Source organism: Vespa crabro, chromosome 9 (assembly GCF_910589235.1).
Source record: "Vespa crabro chromosome 9, iyVesCrab1.2, whole genome shotgun sequence".
Taxonomy (NCBI): Eukaryota; Metazoa; Arthropoda; class Insecta; order Hymenoptera; family Vespidae; genus Vespa; species Vespa crabro.
Window position 1 is genome coordinate 7,269,957 of NC_060963.1, and position 25,752 is coordinate 7,295,708.

The 25,752-nt window shown below is 27.9% G+C and overlaps 5 protein-coding genes and 1 long non-coding RNA gene across 13 annotated transcripts in view; 3 read left to right on the forward strand and 3 right to left on the reverse strand.

The window, feature by feature from the left end:
• LOC124427070 overlaps nt 1-747 on the forward strand; it is an 877-nt gene extending 130 nt beyond the window's left edge. The window contains exons 2-4 of one of the 2 annotated variants that reach the window (XR_006942866.1): nt 130-408; nt 489-633; nt 712-747. This is a non-coding gene — a long non-coding RNA (uncharacterized LOC124427070). Of the gene's footprint in view, nt 1-93; nt 409-488; nt 634-711 lie in introns of those variants that run through there. The other variant, XR_006942865.1, reaches the window with a different exon arrangement.
• LOC124427068 (phosphatidylinositol N-acetylglucosaminyltransferase subunit C) lies at nt 397-1,870 on the reverse strand. Its single transcript, XM_046969532.1, has 2 exons — nt 1,497-1,870; nt 397-1,404 (listed from the first exon to the last, which is right to left on the reverse strand). Exon 2 carries the CDS (start codon nt 1,313-1,315, stop codon nt 494-496), a length of 822 nt encoding a protein of 273 aa, XP_046825488.1. The 5' UTR covers nt 1,316-1,404; nt 1,497-1,870; the 3' UTR covers nt 397-493.
• Nucleotides 1,871-2,058: 188 nt separating this feature from the next.
• Nucleotides 2,059-11,040, forward strand: LOC124427064 (cullin-3). 5 transcript variants are annotated; one of them, XR_006942862.1, is made up of 14 exons: nt 2,059-2,822; nt 4,615-4,998; nt 5,087-5,290; nt 5,377-5,556; nt 5,622-5,996; nt 6,071-6,241; nt 6,540-6,647; nt 6,763-6,940; nt 7,005-7,243; nt 7,449-7,618; nt 8,182-8,320; nt 8,431-8,558; nt 8,621-10,721; nt 10,801-11,040. XR_006942862.1 is itself a non-coding variant. In XM_046969523.1 (14 exons), the coding sequence occupies exons 1-13, from the start codon at nt 2,763-2,765 to the stop codon at nt 8,643-8,645; spliced, it is 2,361 nt and encodes a 786-aa protein (XP_046825479.1). In that variant the 5' UTR covers nt 2,059-2,762; the 3' UTR covers nt 8,646-8,678; nt 10,841-11,040. The 5 variants fall into 5 exon arrangements, 3 of the variants coding, with proteins under 3 accessions (XP_046825479.1, XP_046825480.1, XP_046825477.1); XR_006942863.1 differs by having other exon boundaries at nt 10,841-11,040; XM_046969523.1 differs by having other exon boundaries at nt 8,621-8,678; nt 10,841-11,040.
• Nucleotides 11,041-13,206: 2,166 nt separating this feature from the next.
• LOC124426412 (ubiquitin-conjugating enzyme E2 L3-like) lies at nt 13,207-14,898 on the reverse strand. 2 transcript variants are annotated; one of them, XM_046968064.1, is made up of 4 exons: nt 14,759-14,898; nt 14,309-14,401; nt 13,823-14,009; nt 13,207-13,598 (listed from the first exon to the last, which is right to left on the reverse strand). In XM_046968064.1, exons 1-4 carry the CDS (start codon nt 14,783-14,785, stop codon nt 13,429-13,431), a joined length of 477 nt encoding a protein of 158 aa, XP_046824020.1. In that variant the 5' UTR covers nt 14,786-14,898; the 3' UTR covers nt 13,207-13,428. The 2 variants fall into 2 exon arrangements, with proteins under 2 accessions (XP_046824020.1, XP_046824022.1); XM_046968066.1 differs by lacking the exon at nt 14,759-14,898 and adding an exon at nt 14,592-14,744.
• Nucleotides 14,788-22,481, forward strand: LOC124426407 (nuclear pore complex protein Nup205). 2 transcript variants are annotated; one of them, XM_046968050.1, is made up of 11 exons: nt 14,788-14,885; nt 14,989-15,432; nt 15,693-15,856; nt 16,073-16,489; nt 16,619-16,910; nt 17,026-17,748; nt 17,823-21,080; nt 21,153-21,403; nt 21,507-21,746; nt 21,836-22,034; nt 22,122-22,481. In XM_046968050.1, the coding sequence occupies exons 2-11, from the start codon at nt 15,423-15,425 to the stop codon at nt 22,334-22,336; spliced, it is 5,769 nt and encodes a 1,922-aa protein (XP_046824006.1). In that variant the 5' UTR covers nt 14,788-14,885; nt 14,989-15,422; the 3' UTR covers nt 22,337-22,481. The 2 variants fall into 2 exon arrangements, with proteins under 2 accessions (XP_046824006.1, XP_046824007.1); XM_046968051.1 differs by having other exon boundaries at nt 14,799-14,902.
• Nucleotides 22,482-22,591: 110 nt separating this feature from the next.
• Nucleotides 22,592-25,487, reverse strand: LOC124426409 (NF-X1-type zinc finger protein NFXL1). The gene is made up of 4 exons (XM_046968052.1): nt 25,147-25,487; nt 24,965-25,077; nt 23,177-24,854; nt 22,592-23,108 (listed from the first exon to the last, which is right to left on the reverse strand). The coding sequence occupies exons 1-4, from the start codon at nt 25,408-25,410 to the stop codon at nt 22,644-22,646; spliced, it is 2,520 nt and encodes an 839-aa protein (XP_046824008.1). The 5' UTR covers nt 25,411-25,487; the 3' UTR covers nt 22,592-22,643.
• Between the last annotated feature and the right edge of the window lie 265 nt (nt 25,488-25,752).

A 25,752-nucleotide genomic window follows, 5' to 3' on the forward strand; every position in this document is an offset into this window, starting at 1 on the left:
ACATATTTTTTTGATATGTCATCGATAATTATCAGAAATAGTAATCAAAATTATTCGGTAATATAAAGTAAAATTAATATAAAATATGTAATTTTATTGGATAAATATCCAAATTTTTACGATTTTTAGTACTCAATTCTGACGTATATATGTGTGTACACATATACTTCATTCTTTTTTCTGCGATTATTGCGCCACTAGCGATCATATTGTTGAATAGTCACCTGTTGAATCCAACTAAATTCTATTAAACAATTATACAAATTTCTTTCATTTAATGTATAAAAATATTTAATCTTCATATAATTTCACTTATAATTATTTTATAATATATCTATGCTTCATTAACATTTATTACACTACATATAAAGGTGATACAAAGAAGAATAAAAACACTTGTTTTACTTGGTAAATATTTTTTTTTCGATAACTTGTTAATAACAATAACAATAATAATATTTATTATTTTACAAAATTAATATTATTAGAACAATTAGGAAATGATGATTGCTTCATCCCAAGGACCATAGATGTTATTTTTAAATTGTTTACATCTAATATACCAAAGTGGACAGATGAAATGAATGAATACTATAACTATGATAAAAACATAGGAGCATACATTAGACATAGGTAATAACAAATATACTGTTCCTATAGTTATTACGATTGATATAATTACTTTGTTATTTATGTGAGACAATAATATAGGAAATAGTACAAAAAATTGTACCGAAACAGTTAAAAGTGAAAATGCATGTAAAGGAGAAGCAAGTCTGGATGCTAACATCAATGAACCGAAAATAGATGAATTGATAGACAAGGAATCAGAAAAAAAGATTTCCGTAGAACCATATTTGTTAAATATTAAATGAGTGAGGAACATTAATATAGTCATAGCATATATTGTGTCAGTACTAATGGTTTCAGTTAATGTACGCAAAACCGGTGATAAAATATATCCAAAAATAAGAAAAATTAAAGTCGTTCTAAGATCTTCTGACAGTCGCTTTGACATATTTAATATTTTTATATTATAAAATAAATACCCAAAAATGGTTAAAACTATTTCAGATATAATAATGACATTTGGTGTCGTCCATTCATTATATAACCAAATAAATATGATAACAAAGAGAACTGGAATACTTAAACGAATCGATATACTAGCACCTAAATTAATAGCTTCTAGTCTAGAAACATAATCCGATTTTACATTCTTACGTAATTCTGTCAAAAATGTGCTGTCTGTATAATTATCAGGTAAATCGGTAAATTCATAAAGGTTTTTCTTCCATTTTATATTAGTATACATTTCATATATATTAATTTCTAAACCATCAATGTAATTATAAATGTAATTGAAACATATCTTTTTGCTTGTATAACAAGTGAATATTGGAACTGAAAATTGTAAGATATTTATAATGGAAATATATTGTAAACTTAAATTATTATTTTAATAATGAAAAATATATAATACGTTTATCACTTACTTGACCTTATATTCGGCAACTTTATGTAAAATTATTAGGTTATAAATAAAAATAATATTAATTTGATTTATTATAAGGCCAACATATATCTGGAATTTATCTCCTGTTTCTATGATTTGAAAGCAGTTTTGAACGTTTGAAGGAACTCAGCCAATACAACATATATATACATATGTGTATATATATATATATATACATTTCCATGAAATATCCAATGTAAATAAAGAACGTTGATTGGATGACTAGTTTGATACGACAAAATATTGTTTAATATCATCCACTCGGGACATTTTTATATTCAAAATGTCTATTTGCCTTATAAAAGAATGTTTTACTTGTATATATGAAATAATGACAAAAAAGGAAACAAATTTTGTTTTATATAATAAAATTTTATTATATCCTTCATTGTTCTGTACGAATCAAAAATGAAAATAATTATTTAAAAAAATCAAATAAGAATTAAAAATAAGTAAAATTGAATCATCTAAATACAATAATCAGAGAATTGATGAAGTTACATCTAGAGTATCCAGTACATAGTACATACATACATACATATTGGTGGAATATACGGTTCCGTTATGCCATCTGTTGTTTAAGAAAGATGCAGTCAAGAGAGAAGTCGTGTATCCACGTATACCGTTTATCGTGGGTATTGGTTGGTGGTCTGGATACATGAATAGATAGTGCACAAGTAATCAGGCTCGTAAAATCAGATTAAACCTTATATTCGAATAGTCGTTGAACAGTTTTGTTAGAACATTAACTAAATTATTAGGAAATTGTTAACACTCTTGAAAATATTATCATAGTCGATAAAAACAATAGTACCGATAGCCGGACACAACAACGGACGCTTTCTATGTGTACGCGTTTTCCCTATGATCCGCCGCACAACTCTGTTCTATCATTTCTTTCTTGCATTTTCTCCCCCTTGCCCGTCAACCCTTAACTATCTTCCCCCATTTCGGTGTGTACGAGTATGAAGAGTATCTCGATTTCTTGTCAAGTCCTTCGTCTTAATAAATGTACGCGCCAGTGATAAAGGTTTACGAAACTTAACTACATAGAATATATCGCGTGTAGTGTCGAGCGCGATTTAACCTTGTGAAGCCGATCCTCGGCTGTTTTTCAATGCGCGAATGAAGAATATTCGGTTCATTTAAGAGTGGTATGTCAATGTGTATACACAGTACGACATTACCGTAGGCGAAGAGAAGAGGATATACTTTTCAAAAATTCTTCTTGAACATTTAATTCGACATGATGAAGAGCAGTGCTTTGCCAAAGAAGGAGGGCAAAATGCGTATACGTGCTTTTCCGGTAAGAAATTTTATACCTTAATATCTGTCTAGACGAGATGTAAAAGAAAGAAAGAAATAAAAAAAGAAACAGAGAGTATAATCAAGCTATTAAATATATCACGTAGCCAACTCACATTCACACACAGCACGCACGTATCACACTCACATATAACTTTTCCATTATAATGTTTTCACAAATTATTCACAAAATTTCCTTTATTATGATTTCTAATATTAATAAATTCGATCAAAAATCATGTGATTGCTCGTTGACACTAAGTAATGTAATATCATTGTCACGATGCATATATCGTACACTCTCGCTATCATTTTACTACTTTGACTTTTCTCATTATTGCCGTGTAATTATATTCGAATGACAAAGTATTTTAGAAATATTATAGGACATATGCATGTCTTAATTAAATCAAATATATTTCTACAAATTATGCTTCTTTTGAACTTTTTTGTTTTATTTCTTGAATGTTATTGAATAGGTTAAGTGAATTCGTAAATAATATATTAATTTTTGTTATTTGCAATTTAACTTCCTTCTTACTTTTATATACTTTATAGAATTATTAATTCGTATGTTTATATATAAACAGGATTAAAGTTAATTGCATTTAAATGCTAAATTTCCTGTTTAAATGGATTGTTCTCTTTTTTCATCTTCCAATATTATAGTTTACACAGTTCCTATATGAATTTATGATAGTTCACATGTAATATAAGTTTATGATTTGATTTGACAGAAAAATCAATATAAAACTTAAAAAGTCTTAGTATAGTATATGTCAGATATATTACTTCGCAATATATATATGTTGGTATTTTAGAATAAAAATATTTATAAATATTTAAAAAATATTTAAAGTTCTTAATGTAAAGACAAGTATAAATGAGAAAATTTGTTAATTTATAACCTTAATTTGAGACAATTGTTGCTATAACGACAAAAAAGTAAATAAAATTTGAAGTTTAAATTTTACTATCTTTAGAGAGAACTGCAATTTTGTCTTTTAGGTAATAAAGCTTCAATACGTAAGATGTAATGCGTAAGCATTGATACAAACAGGTAAAATTCGCATTGAGAGAAATAGTATAACATTGATTAAATATATGAGTGTTCAAGAGGATAAATTATGTTGTCAATGTTACGTGTGTTATTCTTTTTCATGGGATCATATTCCGTTAAGTAGAACTAATATATGATTATGAAATATTCTCATATTTCAGTTTTTAATAAATTTTTCTTAATATTTGAATTTTCTTTTATGCATATTAAATTTTATATATCTTACCATTATATTTATTTTGATTATATCATTGAAATATTTATGGTTATATATTTATTATAATGATGTTTTATAATAAATTTGCATAATATAGATAGATCCATTGATTATTAAAAATAAATTTATGTAATGCATATTTATACAATTGAATTAAGGAAAAAACGTAATAAGGAGGAAAATTAAATTGTAATAAAAAGAAAACAAAGAAATGTCAAATTTAAGAATCTATTTAATCATATTGAAGAAATACAGATGGTAAAGGAAAACATTCATGGTGAAATAAACATGAATAGTGCAAATACCTTTCTTATTACCAATACCCCTGTGAGAAAGTGTATCTATTATACATTCATTTATTTTATATCATAAAAATGTATTTGTGTGATTTTTATAATTGTAACTTTTAAAAGTATGTTGCATAAGTTAAAAATTAAAAATTTAACATATATTTAAAATCTTAAATACTTGTTTGTATCATAGTATTTGTTGTATATCATAATTTTTGTATTATAGACGACTATGGATGAAAAGTATGTAGAAACTATTTGGACCTTACTTAAAAATGCCATCCAAGAAATACAGAAGAAAAATAACTCTGGTCTTAGTTTTGAAGAATTATATCGTAATGCATATACTATGGTTTTGCATAAATATGGTGAACGCCTTTATACAGGATTAAAAGAAGTTGTAACCCAACATCTTGAAAATAAAGTACGAGATGATGTTTTATATTCCCTTCATAATAACTTTTTACAAACGTTAAATCAAGCATGGAATGACCATACAACTTCAATGGTAATGATCAGGGATATTTTAATGTATATGGATAGAGTTTATGTACAACAAAATGATGTGGACAACGTATATAATTTAGGACTTATCATATTTCGAGATCAGGTAATACTTTTATAGCTATCTGTAATATTTTATAATATAAAATGATTTCTTTAATAAAATTTTTGTAAGTAAAAAGAGTATATTATAGGTGGTTAGATATGGTTGTGTAAGAGATCATCTGAGAGATACATTATTAGGTATGGTATCAAGAGAACGACATGGTGAAGTTGTTGACAGAATTGCAATCAAAAATGCATGTCATATGTTAATGTTACTTGGCATTAATAGTCGTCAAGTTTATGAAGAAGATTTCGAAAGACCTTTTTTACAACAAAGTGCAGAATTTTACAGAGTAAGTATCTATAAAATTATATTTGATTACCTTCTTGTAATTCTTATTTATAAACAAAAGATACATTTTCTTAATGTCTTTTCTAGATTGAATCTCAAAAGTTTTTAGCAGAAAATAGTGCATCTGTTTATATAAAAAAAGTAGAAGCAAGAATTTATGAAGAATCAGAAAGAGCGAAACACTATTTAGATGAATCTACAGAACCACGGATAGTTGAAGTTGTGGAAGAAGAACTAATCAAAATTCATATGAAGACAATTGTTGAGGTATAGTTTTTTTCTTTTTTTAATACAAATAGAGGACATCTTGATAATTTTATTTTTATTAACAGATGGAGAATAGCGGTGTTGTACACATGCTTAAAAATCAGAAAACAGAGGACCTTAGTTGTATGTATAAATTATTTTCAAGAGTGACAGATGGTTTACGAACAGTTTTTGACTGTGTATCTCAGTTCCTTAAAGAACGAGGACGTGCTATGGTTCAAGAGGAGCATGAATCAACAACAAATGCTGTGCTCTTCGTACAAAATTTATTGGACTTAAAAGATCGTTTTGATCATTTTCTTCATTACTCATTTAATAATGATAAACTTTTTAAACAAATGATATCTTCAGATTTTGAATACTTCCTCAATTTAAATACTAAAAGTCCAGAATATTTATCTCTATTTATAGATGATAAATTGAAAAAAGGTTCTAAAGGGGTCAGTTTTACTTTACACTGCCTCCTTGGTAGATTTTTTAATGATTATGATTCTAAAATATAAAATAATTTTAGATGACTGAACAAGAAATTGAAGGAATTCTGGACAAAACTATGGTTTTATTTAGATTTCTTCAAGAAAAAGATGTTTTTGAACGGTACTATAAACAACATCTAGCAAAACGTCTTCTTTTAAATAAATCAGTATCAGATGATAGTGAAAAAAACATGATATCTAAACTTAAGGTATTACAAATATAATAACTAAACTAATTTTAATGATTTTTTTCAAATTTCTTTTTTTTTTAAATAAATCAGTAAATATTATTTATTTTAATAATTAATTACATGTTGCAAAAGTCATATGTATATTTAAAACTTATAGCAAGAAGAAACAACATTCTGCATAAAAATATTTGTTAAAACTTTCACAGTAGAATATTATTTCAATGAAAATATTGTTCCTGAAAATTTCTTTGTATATAAATTATCAGTTTTAAAATGTATCTAATATACGTTGTTTTGTAATTTGTGATTACTATAGACTGAATGTGGATGTCAATTTACATCCAAATTAGAAGGCATGTTTAAGGATATAACAGTTAGTAATACTATTATGGACGAATTTAAGGATCACGTTCTTACTTCTGGGGTAAGATTTCATAAATAATTGTTTCAATATTCGCGGAAAATCTAATTTGTTTCGTTAATTTTTGATCGAATATCTCCTATATCATAGTTTTATTGTTTTTATTTACATTCCTAAGACAAGTTTATATGGTGTGGATATAAGTGTAAGAGTACTCACAACTGGTTTTTGGCCAACACAATCTGCTACTCCTAAGTGTAATTTACCTGGTGCACCACGAGGTGCATTTGATGCCTTTAGACGTTTCTATCTTGCTAAACATACAGGACGTCAATTGACACTGCAGCCACAATTAGGTTGGTACTTAGTATTTTACTAAGTTTAGAAATGATTATAAAATATATTATAAATTGTTTACAGGATCTGCAGACCTAAATGCTATATTTAGTGGTCCAAGGAGAGAAGAGAGTAGTTGCGGAGGATTAGATACGCCGTCTTCTTCTAATTCCATTGGAAATGGAAATAGCAATGGGAGCAATAGTCTGTTAAGTCAAAGAAGCAGTATATGTGCCAGTACAAGAAAGCATATAATTCAAGTTTCAACTTACCAAATGTGTGTGTTGATGCTTTTCAACAAAAGAGAAAGATTGACATATGAAGTTAGTATTTAATATAACTTTTTATTTATTTATTTAATTTTATTTACTCTTTTTTTATATTTATCGTATATAATATAATATATTGTTGTATATGTTAATTTTAAATATATAAATACGATCGTGTATACAAACACATACATATATGTGTTTATGTATGTATGTACGTATGTACGTAAATATATATATATATAAATACATTGTGTAGGAAATTCAAGGTGAAACCGATATTCCAGAGAGAGACTTGGTTAGAGCTCTGCAATCTCTTGCAATGGGCAAAGCTACACAGAGGGTATTACTCAAATATCCTCGAACCAAAGAAATTGAACCTTCACATTACTTCTGTGTAAATAATAGTTTCACCAGCAAATTACACAGGTATATTTAATTAATTAATGATAAAAGCAAAAATGAAAATTTTTCTAAAGTTACATTTTTGCTTAGAGCAAGTTTATTGCATAATTTTTTGATTTTTTATATGAAAGGGATTTTCTATTACATATTTATTACGTTTTATTATTTTGTTTTATTATAGAAAATGTGAAATGGAAATTAATATTTTGTATATTATATTAATTAATAAATATATTTATACTTTTTATATATTATACTTAAAATATATTTTTAATGTAATATTATCGTACAATATATATTTGCTTATTGAATCAATAATCTAACAAAATATCGCAATTTTGATTAAAAAGTGATATCTATTATATATAATATAATAGTTAGCAGTAACAAATTGCAAAGATTTATGTAAAAAAATATTTTCAAAAAGCTCATGTCTTATTCATTCAACTCTTGTGTTTTTTAATGAATACATTTGATTTATTAAACTTTCAGATTTTTAAGACAATATACTCGTTATTATAAATATTAAAAAATAAATATAAGATGTATCTGCTATATTACTAATAAACATATACTTCTTTGTGAAGAGTAAAGATCCAGACTGTAGCAGCAAAGGGAGAATCGGAGCCGGAGAGAAGAGAAATGCGTAATAAAGTCGACGAAGACCGGAAGCATGAAATCGAAGCAGCTATTGTGCGTATCATGAAAGCTCGAAAACGTATGCCGGTGAGTATAATTAAGTTTTTACATATCAGATATTATTAAGTTTGCTAAGGATTGTTAAGATATATATATATGTGTGTGCGTGTATATATATATATCTGTTTTTATTTTAGCATAACATACTCGTAACTGAAGTGACGGAGCAATTAAAAGGTCGTTTCTTGCCTTCTCCAGTTATCATTAAAAAGCGTATCGAAGGTTTAATTGAACGAGAGTACTTAGCTCGTACGACGGAGGATAGGTATGTTCACAAAATATATAGAATAATTTATTTATTTAATATAAATTCTCTTTTACTTATAGGAAAGTATATACGTACGTTGCTTAATGCTGAGTTCAAATATTGGAACTGTACAAAAGTGTAAGTAATTTGTAATAATGTATACCATCTAATTATATCATCGATTCATTATACTTTACACAAATTAATTTCCATTATTATTGATATATCAATACTTTCATCATCATCACCATCATCTATAATGTGTAAGAATCATTATCATCACCACTATTGCTTTCTCCATGTAATAGTTATATACTTGGCATTCTATATCAACAAGGAACATTTTTCTCTAGTAGAAGGTTTGTCTATTTGGATTAGTAAAACGAATTTGTGAATTAATTTCTCTGTAGTATCAACTGCCATTTTATATTTTAGGTTGAAAAGATGTACTTACGGCATTGTAAATGGTAATTCTGCCGATTTCATTTTCTTTTATAATAAAATTATAATTGGATTTCTATAAATAAATTTCTGTTAATTTTTTTTTCTTTTTTTTTTTATACTTAATTTTCTATACAAAAACATATAACGTGCGATGCAAATAGTTGTAAATAAACTAAAAGAAAATATACAGATACAAATTTATAAAAAGGAAGAAAAAAAAATAGAGTAAAGTTTGTAATACCGTTTGTTTATGGATGTCACAACCTATGATGACTCAATAACACACGGTATTATCGTATTATAAACTTAAGAATTAATATTAATTATATGAAGGATGTATGTGGGAAACATATTAAACCTAGAATTTAAAGTAGAATTTGAGTACAGCATAATTCATTTAAAATAATGTCGAACATATTGTGAAAGTCATTATGTTGATGAAAGACGTTTCTCGTTGGTTAATGAATGCCTAAAATATCAAAATATTAAAATAGATCATTAAAAAATTGATTAGTTTGGTGGGAAAAATCGATGCACATTGAAAGCACCATTTGTAATATATCGAATTTCGCACAGATGCTATTTGCTTTTTCTAGATATTATTTATTTTAGTTGGAACATATAAAGAAATGTGATGACATTCATTAGTTCACTGCTAATTCCATTTTGATGAATAAACAATGTAAAATTGATATAAGAATCACGATACATTATTATTTTATTATAGTATGTGTAATTCTTATTTTTGATTATTGTAGTTACTTAAAAATAACAAGCAAACAAATTTACTTTACTTATATTATTTTATTTAAAAACAAATGTGTTATTGAAAAAAAATGTGTTTTGTATTACATACTGAATATCAATATATTATCAAAAGACGCGATCTGTGATTAAAGAAACTCGCATTGAGATGATATAATTAAAACAATATCAGAATTAGCGGAGCAATGTAATAAACCTTTGATTTAAAATTGTCTGATTATGTTTTGTTACATTCCACTTTTTATAGTTGATAAGAGAATTTCTTAGGAATTAAAAAAAAAGAATGAAACATAATCTACATACAGTAATTTTGTTCTCGTTTCGTTAATTCTTTTGAGTCTGAAATCTCCAATGTATGTAAATTTAATCTGCTATAAAAAGAATGTAACACGGCAGACGCAACCCAAACGCTACATATTCGAATACATTATTAAATCTAAGACTGTTGCGAATTATTAAAGAAAAAGAAGAAAAAGAATGACCACATTTATGTCACTCTCAATGATTCTAAATCTTTTTTCTTTCAAAATCTATTTACATTATAAACTAAAAATATGTAATAAGTATATTTGCATGCAATTTGTCAAAACATGTATTTTGAAATTTAGATATTCATATCTTACTACAAAATAAAAATGCCAATATTCTTTTACAAAAAATAAATGCCAATATAATATCGAAACGCATGTAGTTATGGATGTGGAAAAAAATGAAAACGGACTGTAGAAATAAATTACTTGAAATTATAATAAGTTAACGTTAAAGTTAATAATATCCATCTATTCGTTCGTGTGCTTTTAAACACTACTGTTTGTTAGTCCCCATACATGGTTTATATATAAGATAATCAATACGCCAAACTACGTCACGCGGTTATTCAAGTTTGAACGAAGTATCTTATTGTAAAGTGTACATGTGCGTATATCTAAGCGTCAAAGCTTTTAAGATAAATGAATATGAAAAAATAAAAAAGTAAATACGTCTCGTAATTTCTATTGTGCTTTCATGTGTATCAAATTATTGAACAATAATTTATGATATATTGTTCCAGTTCCATAAATTAATTAACGTCATTAATCTTTTCCACCCAGCTTATCGATTGAATGGTTTAATTACTCATCGACTTCGGTACATTACAACGTGTTTATTGTAGTACGCCAAAATGTGGGATCTTCGAAACTGTAAGACATGCAGAGTTGTTAAGTGGGCTAATATACATGCATGAGCTTGAATAAAAATGAAGAACATTAAAAAGAAAAGAAAAGTAAAAAAAAAAAAAAAAAAAAAAAAACAACATAACACTCAACGATGTTACCCCAGCTCATGTATTATAGAAAAAAAGGAAACAAATCTGCAAATGTCATATTTTTTATTTTCATTTATACCTTCTTTATTTATTACGATAGAATTTTAATATGTCAATAAAATTTTTTCTCTTTCTTACATAAAAAAGAAAACTTAATAAAAATAAAAATCTTTACAAAGATTTTTTGTCTTCATAATATAATATATTTACCTAGCTCAGTTTTTGTATGAATTTAAATAAAAACGCATCTGTGAAAATTAAAGTTAAAAGATAGAGATGATTGACATACCTGTAAATTAAAGATTAATCCCTTATAGCCTATTAATAATATTTATATTATTTCATTTGGATTTTAATCAAGACTATATTATTCAATGTCAGAAATGTTCAGTATTTGTAATGATAATAGATCTAATTCTTCCAGTTATTGTAAAAAATACGAAGAAAAAAATGAAAGACCAACGAGTTGTTCATACTGTATACCGCTACATATAGACATATTACAAAATCTTCATATCATTTGTTAAAGTCATAATGAACTATGAATATACGTAATCTAACTTCGTAAATAAATAATTAATCGAGAAAATTCATTTTATTTATTCTTGAAATAATTTCTATGATATAACGCGATCGTATAAATATTTATATTGAAAACAAAAAATCTTACAATGCTTCTATTAGCACTACACATTTTTATAACTTTATGATCGAATAATAATATTAATCTTTATTAATCTGTTTTTATCAGAAATTCCAGAAATAAATTTAAATAAATCAGAGTCTCTATCGATGAAAACGATATAGTGTCGCTAATGTAAATATACAATTTTATTTTCATATATAGCTTTGATATTACTTATTTTATGGAAAAAAATGTTTAGTAGCACCTTATTTTTATCTTCAATAGAAAAAGTGTCTGTGTGTATATTGTTATCTCAAACTATAATTCTTATTTAAAAAATACACATTTTACGGAAGTTTAATATTCTTATTATTCTTGTGTATTTATATATTTTCTTAAAGTTCATTACGATTTAAATAATATAAAGAAGTATATATATTTTTTACGTTATGTCATATTGTAATATTAAATACCATCTTGTACATCCATATAGGTTTCTTTATAAACTCTACTGTAAAAGTAGATTTTTTGGAAAGCATTTATAAGTCACAAGAAATATATAGAAATAGTTTGCAATCTTCTTAAATAAAAGTGAATTAATGTTAAGAAAAATTATCATTATCCATTATTAAGAGAATGCATGAGTTTATAATATTGTCATTTCCATTATGTGCTGGATATAACAGTGCAAAGATAAAGTTAGAGAAATCATAAAAATTATGGCAATTAATATAAATATGATTCGTATGTTAATGACGAGTATCTACAATAGACATCAATTTTCTAAAACAATTCTTTAAGACAGTGTTTCTCAAACTTTTTGTTCTATGTATCTTCGGGCATGTATATGTAACTGGCGTAACTCTTGTATAGATAGATACAACTATAGTCATAGTATAAAAATGGGAATAAAATAAAACATACATATATATACACATCAAATTTTGTATTCATAAACTACATACAGGGTCTTAGAAGGTTTGACCTATACTTTAGGACTTCAGGAGTGTATCGAAATTTTCTTTTTAGTTTTGTTTGAGCTTTCACGGCGTACCTAAAAAGTTTTTTACTACGTATCCCCAAGGGATACACGTACCACATTTGAGAAACACTGTTCTAGGTAATAGCATTGAATATTTGTGAACAATTATGTTACTTAAATCTGTCTTCTACAAGCTTATAAATGAATAAAGTAGATTATACTATTCAAAATGCTATATATATAATTATGGAAATAAATAGGAACATAAATTACATAAACAATCAATCTTAAGAGTGAGGAAAACGTATTATTTTCCTCTTTTTATAATTCATTTAAGTTTGTTAATATTTAATATTTAATTAAAATATTTTTTTTTAATTGCCATAAATCTTCAATATATAGACATTATTCCAATTCATGCTATAAAATTTCGCGAAATGTAATATATGATGGTTCTGTGTTCAAAATTCTTTGAAATTAGTTTGTGTGCAATTATGATGACAATCTACCCAAACTTAAGAATTAAAATACATTATAAGACTTGTTTACAATATCATACAGTTATTTTATTATAATTTACTTTGCTCTGAAAAGTTCTTTCCACCTTATTAAACATTACAATTTGCATATATTCTTATCCTCGTTATCAACCAATACTGTACACGGGGCATTCTCGATTCCACATATGACAGACCGGCATAAATCGACTCGCAATGAATTAACTGAGGTGGCAGGCATCGTGGTGAGAAAGGCCTACCATTTGGGATTATTCGTTCGAGGAGGATGATTCTCGCCTTTTTTCTGCATGCTTTTTTGTAAAATCTTCTGCATTTTTTAGGAATTTCTTTTTATCTTTGAGAAATTCTTCAGCTAGATCTGCCCTTAATGGATGTTCTGGCTCAGGATCATTTACTAAAGCTATCAGAGCTTGTATAACTGTAAAACATTTACAGAAAGTTGTAAGTAATGTTTTCTTTCAATTCATTTATTTATATATTTCATTTGCTTTATAGTAGAAAAAACATATATATATACTTTAGAATATTTCTAATAATATATATACATATTATCAAAAACATTTGTACATTTGGTTTCAAAAAATTGATTGATAATAATCAATTCTTCCTTGTGATTATTTCTTCTTTAAACAATAATCTTACCCTGATCTGTTTTTGTTGCTGGTTTCCAATGTTCAGCACTTATAATAGGTAGACATACTTGTCCTTTTTCATCTACATTTGGATGATAGATTTTTGTTTTGAAATTTATTCTAGGTGGTTTAAAAGGATATTCTGCAGGAAAATTGATTTCAATTCGAAATGCTCCTTTATTATAAGGAGCATTATCCTATAAATATAACATATAATTATTATATGTTTATAAAATATACATATAGAAATAGAAATATAAGTATGAAATTATTTATGTTTCTATTTTTTAATATATATATAAAATAGATTAGACTTTCTTTTTCAATAATTGGTAATTGTCATGGATAATTTAAAACGATAAATTTATTATAATAACATCATAACAATATACTTCTGAAACAATAATAAAAATCAATATAAAATGTTTTTAAATAAACTTTAATACGTTTGTATGTTTAATTTAGGTTAGGTGCATAAAAAAAAGTATAAACATACCGGCAATATAAGGCCTTGCCAAGTAAGAATATTGGACTCGTCGACTTGAATCGTAAAATTTTTCATTGCGGAGGCTCTCAGATCGCCTAGTTCCTGGAAAGATAAGTGCATATATTATTATCTTATGATATAGATCTCTTTTTTATACGTTTAATATTAAATTTTAGCTTAAGAAAAAAACAAGTTATATATTCTATTTCATAGACGGAGGGGATCGTAAATTATAAAATATAATAATATAAGTGTATATAAAATGGAATAATATAATAACAATGTTATTAACTTTTTGAACGGCGTCGAACAACTCAGGGCTACAAGGGAAGAATATCAAATATATCACATCATTTCCGTAACACTTGTAGAAATTGTGAATTACTATGAAACGTATCTACTTTTCTTTACAATCAAATATAAAGAATGATGCTTATATCGTTAGGAACTTTAATTTACCTTTTGCAATCTTTTTATAGCTGCCATTTTGAAAATAGAGTCTTCTGAAGGCAGTAAAATTCGTCCAGTTCACCAGTGACCAGTGCTGCCAATTGTTAGAACTTTATTCATTAAACGGAAATTGCAGGTTTACATTGGAAAAGTGTTTGCATTAAATTCGAATATTTTTAATATATTTTTTATTATCCAATCACTGATCGCATTGAATAATCTCATATTTCTTTATCTAGATCTCATATATCGATGTTTGCCTTTATTTATATAACAATGAAGCACTTTCGTTTTGCGCGCTTAAGTATGACTTCTTTTTTAAGATGATGTATAAGTCGAAGGCAAATATTCAAGATTTATCCACGAAGATTTTGAAGTGAACAAGAAAGATAAAAGACTATTATAAATTATTGTAACATTAATAATCATTAATATATGTGTATATATATAAAACTATATAATCTTACCAACAGTTCACTTTAAAACCAAATTGAATTAACGTTCAAATTTTTGTTGAAATCATGGCTGCCAGTTAAATGTGCGGCAATTTTCGTTCACGTTATTATACCGGCATTTCAATATCTTTAAAAACGTTAATATTGTGTTAAAATTATATGTGGTGTTATTTAAAATTAAGTTTTAGTTTATAAATTGATTTATATAAATTGCCAAGATGTCAGAAGGTAATTATTTATTTGTGGATTGTGTAAGAAAATATATAAAAAAACATAACCTTAAAATTATGTGATACATTTTATTTAATAGTAATTTAATAATAAAACTGTAATGTAATTTATAAATTTAAAATAATTTTTTTTTGTATCAAATTAGTTTAATATGAGTCACATAAGTAAGTTTATTTGATAATTAAATTATATATATATATATATGTATGTATGTATGGATTTTCGTATCCAATAATTCATAATAAATTACTTTATAGAAGAAACAAGTACAGAAGATATCTGGACACCATATAAGGAGTTACAAAATCTTGTAGTACGATGCATCACATTAGCACCTAGTATGCATGATCCTCAATACCATGAATTTATAGAAGCATTGAGAAATCATAGACAAAATTTTTTTACACTTTTAAAAAATCCTGTGAGTATCTTTTTATATATTTTTTTATTCATTTTTTTATTTATTTAGTATTATTACAATGTACTTATATTTTTTTAAATATTGATTATTATAAAAAATATACATAGAAAAGTTTTTCTTCTAAATATAATGTTTTTTATATGTCATTTTACAATGCATGAAAAGAAGTGAACATTTCATGTAAATTACTTAATTGATTTGTTTTTTGTTTATCAGCCAAAAAATATTAATAGCCGCAATGAAATTAAGAAAGGTGTGACAGATGGTATAACATTACCTGGGCTAGGACATCAAGTATTGTCCAAGGAGTTGGTAGATGAAACTTTAATCATATCAGATATGTATGATTTAAATGAATTCATGGCTCTAGATCTTTTATGTACTGCCCAACTTCAAATGCCACACTATCCTGGTCTAACCAGAGGTTTAACTGCTGTGCTTTTGTATTATGATGGAAGAAAAGCATTGACTACAACTTTGAAGACCTTAGTGCAAGCCAGAATGGGACATAGCTGGGCTCTTGATGCACCACTAACTCTAACGAAATACATTACTGAATATACTAATAAATTACAAGAAGATGGTTTATTGGATAGGATTATAACTTTATTAGAAGACATGGATCCTATACAGGTCAGATAAAAGAATAATATTCTAAATATAGTTACTGTTTATTATCAATTCATTTAAATTACTATAAATTATGATATACATTATAATAGAGTATAATAAAGTATAGTGGAATTTGAATCATGATAACAGGAACAAGATCTTTTACAACAAAATAGAGCATTGGGAGGAGCAAAGCATCATCGTATGGTTATGAAACTTTATAATGATACTAGACAAGATTTAGCAGATATTTTGTATTTATGGTCTGCTCAATCATCTCTACCAAAATCTATTTTCTTTCGTTTATTGTCGTTATTACAAACACGCCAAGTTGAATCTGAAGCTGGAGAAGGTGGTCCTGATAAAGTTACATTGGCTCTCATTATGGCCATACTATATGCTGTAAATCTTAGTCCACTTAATAATCGAGAAAATGGTGAAGGTATTAAAATTAATAATTTTTTAATATTATTTATTATATTTTTAATATTATTAATTTTTTAATTTGTTTGATATGAATTTTTCTTAAATACTACTATATAAAAATTTTATTTCAGATATAATTAATTCTATTCCCTTGATCACAGAGAGAGGAGCATTAGATGATATAAAACAAAAAATAATGTCTAATAATATAACTTGGGAAAGTACAGGATTGCGTGGACTTGTACAATTTGCTTTAGCAGTTGCCATAGCAACTTTGAAAACTATCAGTAACACTTATCAACCACAGCATATTACTAATGACGATGAAATTTTAGTGGAAACAGCTTTATCTAATAAGGTGTTCCACTTTATGGCCGAAATTTTATTAAAAAGTACTTGTATACATTATGAGGAATTTTATATGCGTTATTTTCACACTCTTCTCTCTGATTTTATATTATTAATGCCTCTGAAAATTAAGGAATTAAGAAGTCGAGCAGACGAATCAATGCGTTTGGTACAAGCGTATCAACAAGAAGGTGTAGAACCACCAATGAATTTAGACAATCATTTTGAGTTTCTCATGTTGACAGTAGCGGAGTTGTACAAAAAAGATCCGTTGAAGTTAAACTTAGCTATGGATTATTGGTGCCAACATTCAGAATCTACGCACGTTTCTGCTTCTGTACATATTGGACGATTACCTCCTAGACAAGTTGCTTTATTTAAATTTATACGATTAGCTGGAGAAATACTTCCTGCTGGTCTTTTTGTATCCTACCTCAAAATGATCGCATCTCTTGCTTCGTCACCTCCAGCTGCGCGCCAAGCATTTAATTTTCTCAAACCAAATGGTAAGATATATTTTTTAGTTATTCTTATCCTATACTAAACGATAAAAACAGGTTTTTTTTTTATATTTCAACAGGATCTTCTACTTCAACAACAATTTCTTGGGATCATTTCTTTAATTCTTTAAATCGCTATTATTATAACTTACGACAAGAATTACCACCAAGTCAAGATACAGTATATAGACAAAGAAGTCACCCAAAAGGTATTACACCCCACGAAGTTAAAGGATTAGAAGCTGTACTTAAAGTCGTACAAATAATTGCAAAATATGATGAGATGTCGAGAGTAGCAATATGCGATCATCCAAATTGGAAAGTACTTCAGTCTCTAATAGGGTTGGTAAGCTGTGCAATGCCAATTCCATTAAAAGGCGTTTTAGTAAGAACTCTTGCTGCATTAGCAAGATCACCAGAGAGTTCTTCTACAGTTTGGCAAAGTTTAGAAGCAGCACAAATTCTTTCTACTATACCAACAACTAGTAGCTATCAACCACGAGGAGTACAAACAGAATTGGAAGAAATTGAATCAAGGAACGAAGAATATCCTTTGACTCGAGCAATGTTAAAACTCTTAGATATCTTAACTGATTATCCAATTCCACGTCTTTTGGGAGTTGGACAACGAAATCCAGGCTTCGATTCATATCTACATTTTCTAATTAATATCGTTTTTTTAAGATTTCATACACGCTCGTATAAAAATGCTGCAGAGAAATGGAAAGTTGCGAATGGATGTTTGAAAATATTTTCTAAATTAATCAAACAATACGAGCCATCTTTAGAAGATTTTATGGGATGTAAAGTTGAATTACAAGGTGGTGATTTGACTGTAATTAATTCCGCTCCTGGATACCATTTAATGACGCAATTACATTCTACTAATTCCGAGTTACTTCATGTCATACTCTATATTCTGGATGAAGGATATCACCAGTTTGATACATACGATATTTTCCCCGGAAAAAAATATCTTGAATGTAGTACGCTATGTTGTTTGGAAATATTGGATCGGACTTTGAAAACACAACATCAATACATGACACAGTTAGCATCAGCAACCAGTATAAATAAAATCGTAACTGGTCTTTCGCGTTTATTGCTAGGAGTAAATATGCGTACTGGAAAGCCTGATCACATGATAAATATTGTTAATTATGTCTCTTATAATTCATGGCTGCCACGACATTCATTTGTCGCTGTTGGCGTTGTTCAAAGTGTTGCCAATGAACCAGGTGCAGATTTAGAATTGTTATCAACATTTACAGCAACTAATTCGTTGGCAACGAATATTAGGCACGGTTTCGTTGAGTGTTTAGATATGGATTATACTCCTGTAGATGAAGATGACATAAACAATGATGAAAGAGCAGATGTCGAAAATTGCAAAGAAAGAATTTTATTATTAATGATGCAGAGTATTACACGACCTGTACCTAATCTTGCTCATTATTTACTAGGATTTGAGATCACTAAGGATATTCGAAAAACAATTATTCAGCAACCTGGAATTTTAGGTTTTCCACGAACTTGCTTGCATTCTGTTTTGGGTGTCTTGGAACAATCCTTGGATAATGGTCGTGATAAAATTACAGAAATGTGTTACTGTTATTTACATACATTAGCGGCGAATAATAAGACATCAGTACCTATTTTAAGATTTTTACGAACTGCAACAAATCAAGATTTCGTGCAAAGACACCTATCAAAATTACCTTTCCAAGGTTCAAATAAAGCAATCGAACTTGGCTGTATGTCATGGCTATTAAAAATAGTAGCGATAGAACTACGAGTCTCTGGTGGAAGCTTACAAAGTTCGCTTGTACAACGCTTAGTTGGAAGCTTTAGTCAAGAAAAAGACCAAAGTGCACCATCACAGAAACTTCTTATGGATCTTCTACATTATATCGATTTTCAACTATACTTAGAACCTCCTAAGTCATGGGAATTCTTTGATCCTTCGCAAATTGAAATGGTATTTGGTCGTTGTAGTGTCCCCTCGTCTTTAATGGGAGGACCTCGACTTATCGACGTCAGAAAATTACATTCCCTTATAGTAGATGAATTAACGGTTACACAGAATAGTGCAACAGTAACTCAAAGGAAACTTATGCAACAAGAATTGCAATCGATACTTGCTCATGCTTTGAAAAAAAATCAAACCAAGCTTTTATCATACGCTACGGTAAAATTTGTGGAGGGCTGGTGTCAAACAACAGAAATACTATTTTCCGTAGCGTCAAATTTACAACTTCCTGCGGCTCAAAGACAAAGTCTTCTTCTGAACTTATCACATGATTTGTTGCAAAAAATGACATCGTGCGAAGCACTCAGTGAGATAAAAACACTTGTGTCTGGAACAGTTTTGATATTACTTGTCAACTTACGAAATTATTTTGCGATGCAATCGAACCAAGAATTACTTCCAACATCTCCTTCCAATACGACAATGATGAAAATAATTCTTAGCCATGTACTAGAATGGATTTTAAGCGCAAGTGCATCATCGCAAAAAGTTCTAACTCATCTTTACGCAGCACTTCTAAATTTTCTTTGTGTGATAGGCTTAGAAAAATCAGAAAGTGCATCCGTTATGGATACGACGTATGTTAGTCAACTAGACAGTTCATTCAATCGATCTATGCCAGTTCAAAAACGTTCACATTGTTATGCCACGATACAAGTTATCAATAGCTTTGGTAATCAATTAATGGACGTTTTATGTCATAATTGTTCTGGTGGTCATGATGTATGTAAAATGTTAGCACTTTCTTGTCTAGACAAGATCTTAGAATTGGATTACGATAATTCGTGGATGATTTATTTAGCTAGTCGAGGATATTTGAAGCATATGATAGATAGTCTTTTACAATCTGATAATTTACTAAGACATATGCTTCAACCAGAACCTGAAACATTAAGACCTTTATATTTATATGAAGCAAAATTAGCAACATTTTGTAGAATGGCCTCGACAAGATTAGGTGCTGAAAGTCTTTTAAAAACTAAAGTTTTATCCTGTATGTCAAGTATGTGTGTTTTTGATCAACATCCGGATGTTCATATGAATGTTGAAGGAATTGATTCTTCTTTTGTACCCTCAATCGGCCAACGTTATCAACAAATTTTTTTGCCTACTTTATACTTATGTGGTGCTTTGTTGACTACTTTAGGAACTGAAAATCAGTCTTGTGCTATACAAGTCTGTAGCTTTCTCCAAAGTCATCGAGATACAGTAGAAATGATATTAAGAAATGCTTTTTCAAAGGCAAATACTCTATTTTTGAAAGAAATTGCCTGTCTAACTGGTGTCGTATCCAGATCTGCTAATATTGGTAAGTAATATTCATAAATGAAAATATTATTATAACTTCACATTTAATTATAATTGTTAAACTTACTTTTAGATATGTATAAATTAGTGGACGAGGGACTAATGATATCCGATGTTGGTGATAATATAATAGAGGACGATAATGGAATGAGAGAATTACGTGCTCATCTTTATAGATTACAAAAATTAATGCTTTCGTTACTTCACAAATTCCAATTACAACCAACACCTATACATTTAGATTATCAAAAAACAAATGTAGATCAACAACAAATGTCTTGTATAGAAATAGTTGCGAATGTTCTTTTGTATGCTCGTAACCAGGTTTGTATAAAATTATGAAGCACTTTTTGAACAATTTGCTTATAAGGAACAATTCATGTAATAAAAACATTAATGACAATATTAAACAATTTATTTATGACAGATGCAGCATAGTACCATGGACCAGAAAGTAAGGAATGTTCTTTTCGAACCTTATTTAACGCCGAAACCAGGCACTAGAGAAGGTAGAACTAAAGATATATCTGGTGAAGTTCATTTAGGATTGATCGTTGAACAACTTACGTCTACAACTGCATTACTACATAATGAACTGCCACATGTCGATTCTCTGATCAAAAAATCAGCTATGATATCGGACATGACTGCGGCAGAATTAAAAAAAGTACTTAAATTAAAAGTCAATATTATATCGAGAGATAAAAAGATCGTAAAGACGTCATTTTGTAATAATTGTACATATTACTTTTTTAGTATATGTCTGATGAAGAAGCAGAATTAGACATAGATAAACAGCGCATTGTCCTAGAGCAACGATTAAATCAACGACTGAAGGAAAAACGTCAAAGTATAAAATATTGTTGTCTCATAATAGAACACAGTTTATATCTACTTTGGAGTCATTTAGATTTCTACACAATGCAAATAATGTCAGGACATCAGAGAATGCTAGGTATATATGATTCGTTATTTTATAAATCAATTGATGGATATGTAACAATGCAAAGTAATGCTATGTGATCTATGTATTTCTTTACAGTATCCACAGGAAACATAATTGATAATATATTGGAAAAAAAGATATCACCAGAAATTTTAACCGAATTAAAACAAGGACTTATATCTGTATTTACTGATAGCTTCATTACTCAATTAATCGATACACATAACGAATATACAACAGTAGATCGTAATTTTATAGAGGCTCTCGTTAGGAGGATCAAAAGATTATTACAATTCATAATTATAACGTAACTCTATTTATAGAATATGTGTATATTATTTCTATTTTAAATACGCATCTCTTTCTATACTGTTTCAACCTTTGTACTTTTTATTAATAATCATATTATTGTATATAAAATGTAATAATAATATTTTTATAATAAAAATGCAAACAGTATAGATATGAAAATTTATTAAAATAATATAATCAATTATATATTATATTTAATACAATTTCTAGACATTTTTTATAATTTGACTTTGGATGTAATAATATATAGTATATATACAGTACAGTCATTTATTATTGAGAAATTATACATTCATCACAACAAATTCAATGTTTGTTACTAATATCAAAGCTTTTTATATTAAAATAAACTATATTTGCATAAATCACTACAATACTTATGATAGCTATAAAAATCGATATCGAAAGGTATTTGTATATTTTTCTATTTTCCACTTTTGAATTCGACAATTTGTTTTTCAATTTATCTTTTACTTTTCGTCGTGGCTTAAATTTCCTTTGAAATTTTTCTATTTCTTCCTGATTACGTAATTCTTCTTCACGTTGACGTTGTATTTCTTTAATTTTGTTGGCCTCATTTTTTTTATATATAAGTGACTGACAAACACTGTCACATTCAACTACAATTTGCTTTTCTTGTATAACAGAACAAACATATTCCTTTCTAATGCGTCTGCATTTACACCATAGTTTTACTTTCTTGTTACATATATTCTGCTTTTTACATGATCCAGGATGACAAATATCGTTGCACCGATGGCCGCATGGATACTGCAAAAGAAATTTGTAATATAGTTAAACTTGTTATTATTTTTATAGAAACTGTTTATTATAATTACATTTTTTGGACATTGATTTCCACACTTTAATAATTCTTCACGTTGCTCTATTGTTGCGGATGTTAGATCTATGCAACGTCTATATAAAGTACTAATGCCACAATGGCAAGAAACACGTACTAATTGTTGGCATGAATCACATGATTCGGGATGACAAGATTTTAAACATTTATGAAAACATCCATTAGGCCGTGCAAATGAGCATGGTCTTTCACATTGCATACATTGTGTATTATCAATGATTCCTTCAGATGATTTTACAGTATGACATGTTAATTCACAAGTGTGATTTGTACATTGTAGTAATTGACCACAAGATCTTCCACAAGAATCAGCTTTAGCAATGTAGCAAGGCAATATACGTGTTTCGTGTCCACCTAAACATTCTATTTCAACAGGAACTTCGCAAGGTGGACACGGTAATGTTTTTAATTCCAACGTATCTTTTTGTTTTTCCCATGGGCCTTTGGGTTGTCCTTGTGTACTGTTTGAGCTTATTTTGACCCAAACCTTACTATGGCAAACAGCTAAACAATTGTGTCCACATTTCTTATGAATTAAACCACATATTTTCTTACATGGTGGGCAAGGTCCTTGATGACATTTGTGAATCTCTCTTTCAGGATGGATACAAATAGAAGGTATTTTGCATGGTTTATTACAAGGAGGTGGTTTAATTTTTTTTTTTGTGCCACAAGGTACTGTTATTTTTTTACTACCACATCTGCACTGAATTATATCGGTACGAACACATGGATAACAAGGTCCACTATGACAGGCTGCTGGACATTTATGCTTCTGACAATTAAGAAGATTGTTGCATACTTTTTCACATATATTAGAGGTATTTTTTATTAAACAATCGCAACATTTTTTATTGCATAAATGTCTTCCACAAAGTCTCATTTGTGTACATTTTTTATTACAATGAAATTCCTTTCCACAAGCTATTTCTTTTGTAAAATTCCCACACCTACATGATTTTATGATCATTTCCAAGCATTGGCCACATTGTTCTAAATGACATGTCATGTTGCAATAATGTAAACCACAATTCAATAACTTTCCACAAGTGTTTCCACATTTTGATACTTGCTGTTCCTTACATGAAACTGTGTACTGTTTTTTCCCACAGGGACAAGTTCTAAATTTCTTAGGACAATCTCCACAATCTTTAGTAGAATGACAAATACCTTCACAGGTATGCAATTTGCAAGATAATAGCTTATTACAAGGCTTGTCACAAATCCAAGTAGCTTCGTTGCACTTTTTGATTTGTTTGCTGCTTTTACAACGACAATCCATTAGTAGAGTTTCTAAACATGGTGGACAATCTCCAGTATGACAAATTTCCTTACAAGTATGCTTACATTGATCATATTTTTTATGGCATATATTATTGCAACTCCAACCATTTGTATTACAACGCAATGGACGAGCAGGTTGCTTTCCACAATAACATTTAATTACCATTGTTTTTGCACAAGGAGGACATGGTCCAGGATGACATAACAATACACATTTATGCCCACATTTAGGTTCTAAAGGTTTTCCACAAGTTTCTCCACAAGAATGTGGAATAAACCATGTTTGATAAGATGGATTTTCAACTTTCTTACAGAAACATTTGTATACTTTTGGAATTTGATCTTCTCCATATTCTGTCCTACATTTTGGACTAGAAATATGTATATCATTGTATTAAAATAAAATTAAAAAATAAATATTTATATATATATTAATGTATATTAGTGATATTATATTGGTATATATCACATGACAGCTTACCAAGTCCAAGTTGGTACAATTCCTTGTTCATGCTTATGAGCTAGAGTATCTCGAATCCAATGTAGGATGCATGTTAAATGCATAAAAGAATAACATTTATTGCAGTTCCATATCTATTGAAAAAATATTAATATACATAAAAATATATATACATATATAAAAGTTATCAGAGAAATACTTACTGGATCTGCTTTCTTTACTGTTGAAATACATATTAAACAGATAGCACCACCAGATTGAAAAATATTAATCAAATACGATATAATATTTTCTGTATTTAATTGTCCACCTTCATAAGCTGATATAACTTCACCCAATGTTCTTTGTATATCTTCTTCACAAATATTGTCGTCATCTTCACTAGAGGAATCAAGAGAAGCATTTGCTTCCAAATGTCTTTTAATAGATATTTTATTTTCTACTTGAGCTTGCTTGAACTTTTCCATCTTTCTTGTTTATTATATTATTTAATTAATATTTAATGTTAAAGACTATAAACATTATTTACAAATTACAATTATTTTCTCATCTGTTTAATTGGTTCTCTTCCTCCCTCCATATTTCTTTTTTGATATCTTTGTACATACCAAAAAAGTAAAAACAGTATTATATTAAAATGTAGTATATACTATATTCCGTATACTATGTAATATTCTAAATTATTATCAACATTACTACCATTTTGTTCCTTTCTTTTGAAAAATACTAACAGTATTTGTATAAATAAATTTTTTTAACTCATATGATTAACTTTATGTACATCAAGAATTTTTATACTACAAACATTT

Bases quoted from the DNA above. Each gene is read 5' to 3' on its own strand.
- LOC124427068 (XM_046969532.1), bottom strand. From the start codon at position 1,315: ATGTATACTAATATAAAATGGAAGAAAAACCTTTATGAATTTACCGAT.
- LOC124427064 (XM_046969521.1), top strand. From the start codon at position 2,763: ATGATGAAGAGCAGTGCTTTGCCAAAGAAGGAGGGCAAAATGCGTATA. The intron at 6,941-7,004 runs GTTGGTACTTAG...AATTGTTTACAG, and splicing joins GACACTGCAGCCACAATTAG to GATCTGCAGACCTAAATGCT. The intron at 8,321-8,430 runs GTGAGTATAATT...TTTTTATTTTAG, and splicing joins AAGCTCGAAAACGTATGCCG to CATAACATACTCGTAACTGA.
- LOC124426412 (XM_046968064.1), bottom strand. From the start codon at position 14,785: ATGGCAGCTATAAAAAGATTGCAAAAG. The intron at 14,010-14,308 runs GTATGTTTATAC...TTATATTTATAG, and splicing joins GGCAAGGCCTTATATTGCCG to GATAATGCTCCTTATAATAA. The intron at 13,599-13,822 runs GTAAGATTATTG...AATGTTTTACAG, and splicing joins AGCAACAAAAACAGATCAGG to TTATACAAGCTCTGATAGCT.
- LOC124426407 (XM_046968050.1), top strand. The intron at 17,749-17,822 runs GTAAGATATATT...ATATTTCAACAG, and splicing joins TAATTTTCTCAAACCAAATG to GATCTTCTACTTCAACAACA. The intron at 21,747-21,835 runs GTACTTAAATTA...TTACTTTTTTAG, and splicing joins CTGCGGCAGAATTAAAAAAA to TATATGTCTGATGAAGAAGC.
- LOC124426409 (XM_046968052.1), bottom strand. From the start codon at position 25,410: ATGGAAAAGTTCAAGCAAGCTCAAGTAGAAAATAAAATATCTATTAAA. The intron at 25,078-25,146 runs GTAAGTATTTCT...TTTTTTCAATAG, and splicing joins CAGTAAAGAAAGCAGATCCA to ATATGGAACTGCAATAAATG. The intron at 24,855-24,964 runs GTAAGCTGTCAT...ACATATTTCTAG, and splicing joins ATTGTACCAACTTGGACTTG to TCCAAAATGTAGGACAGAAT.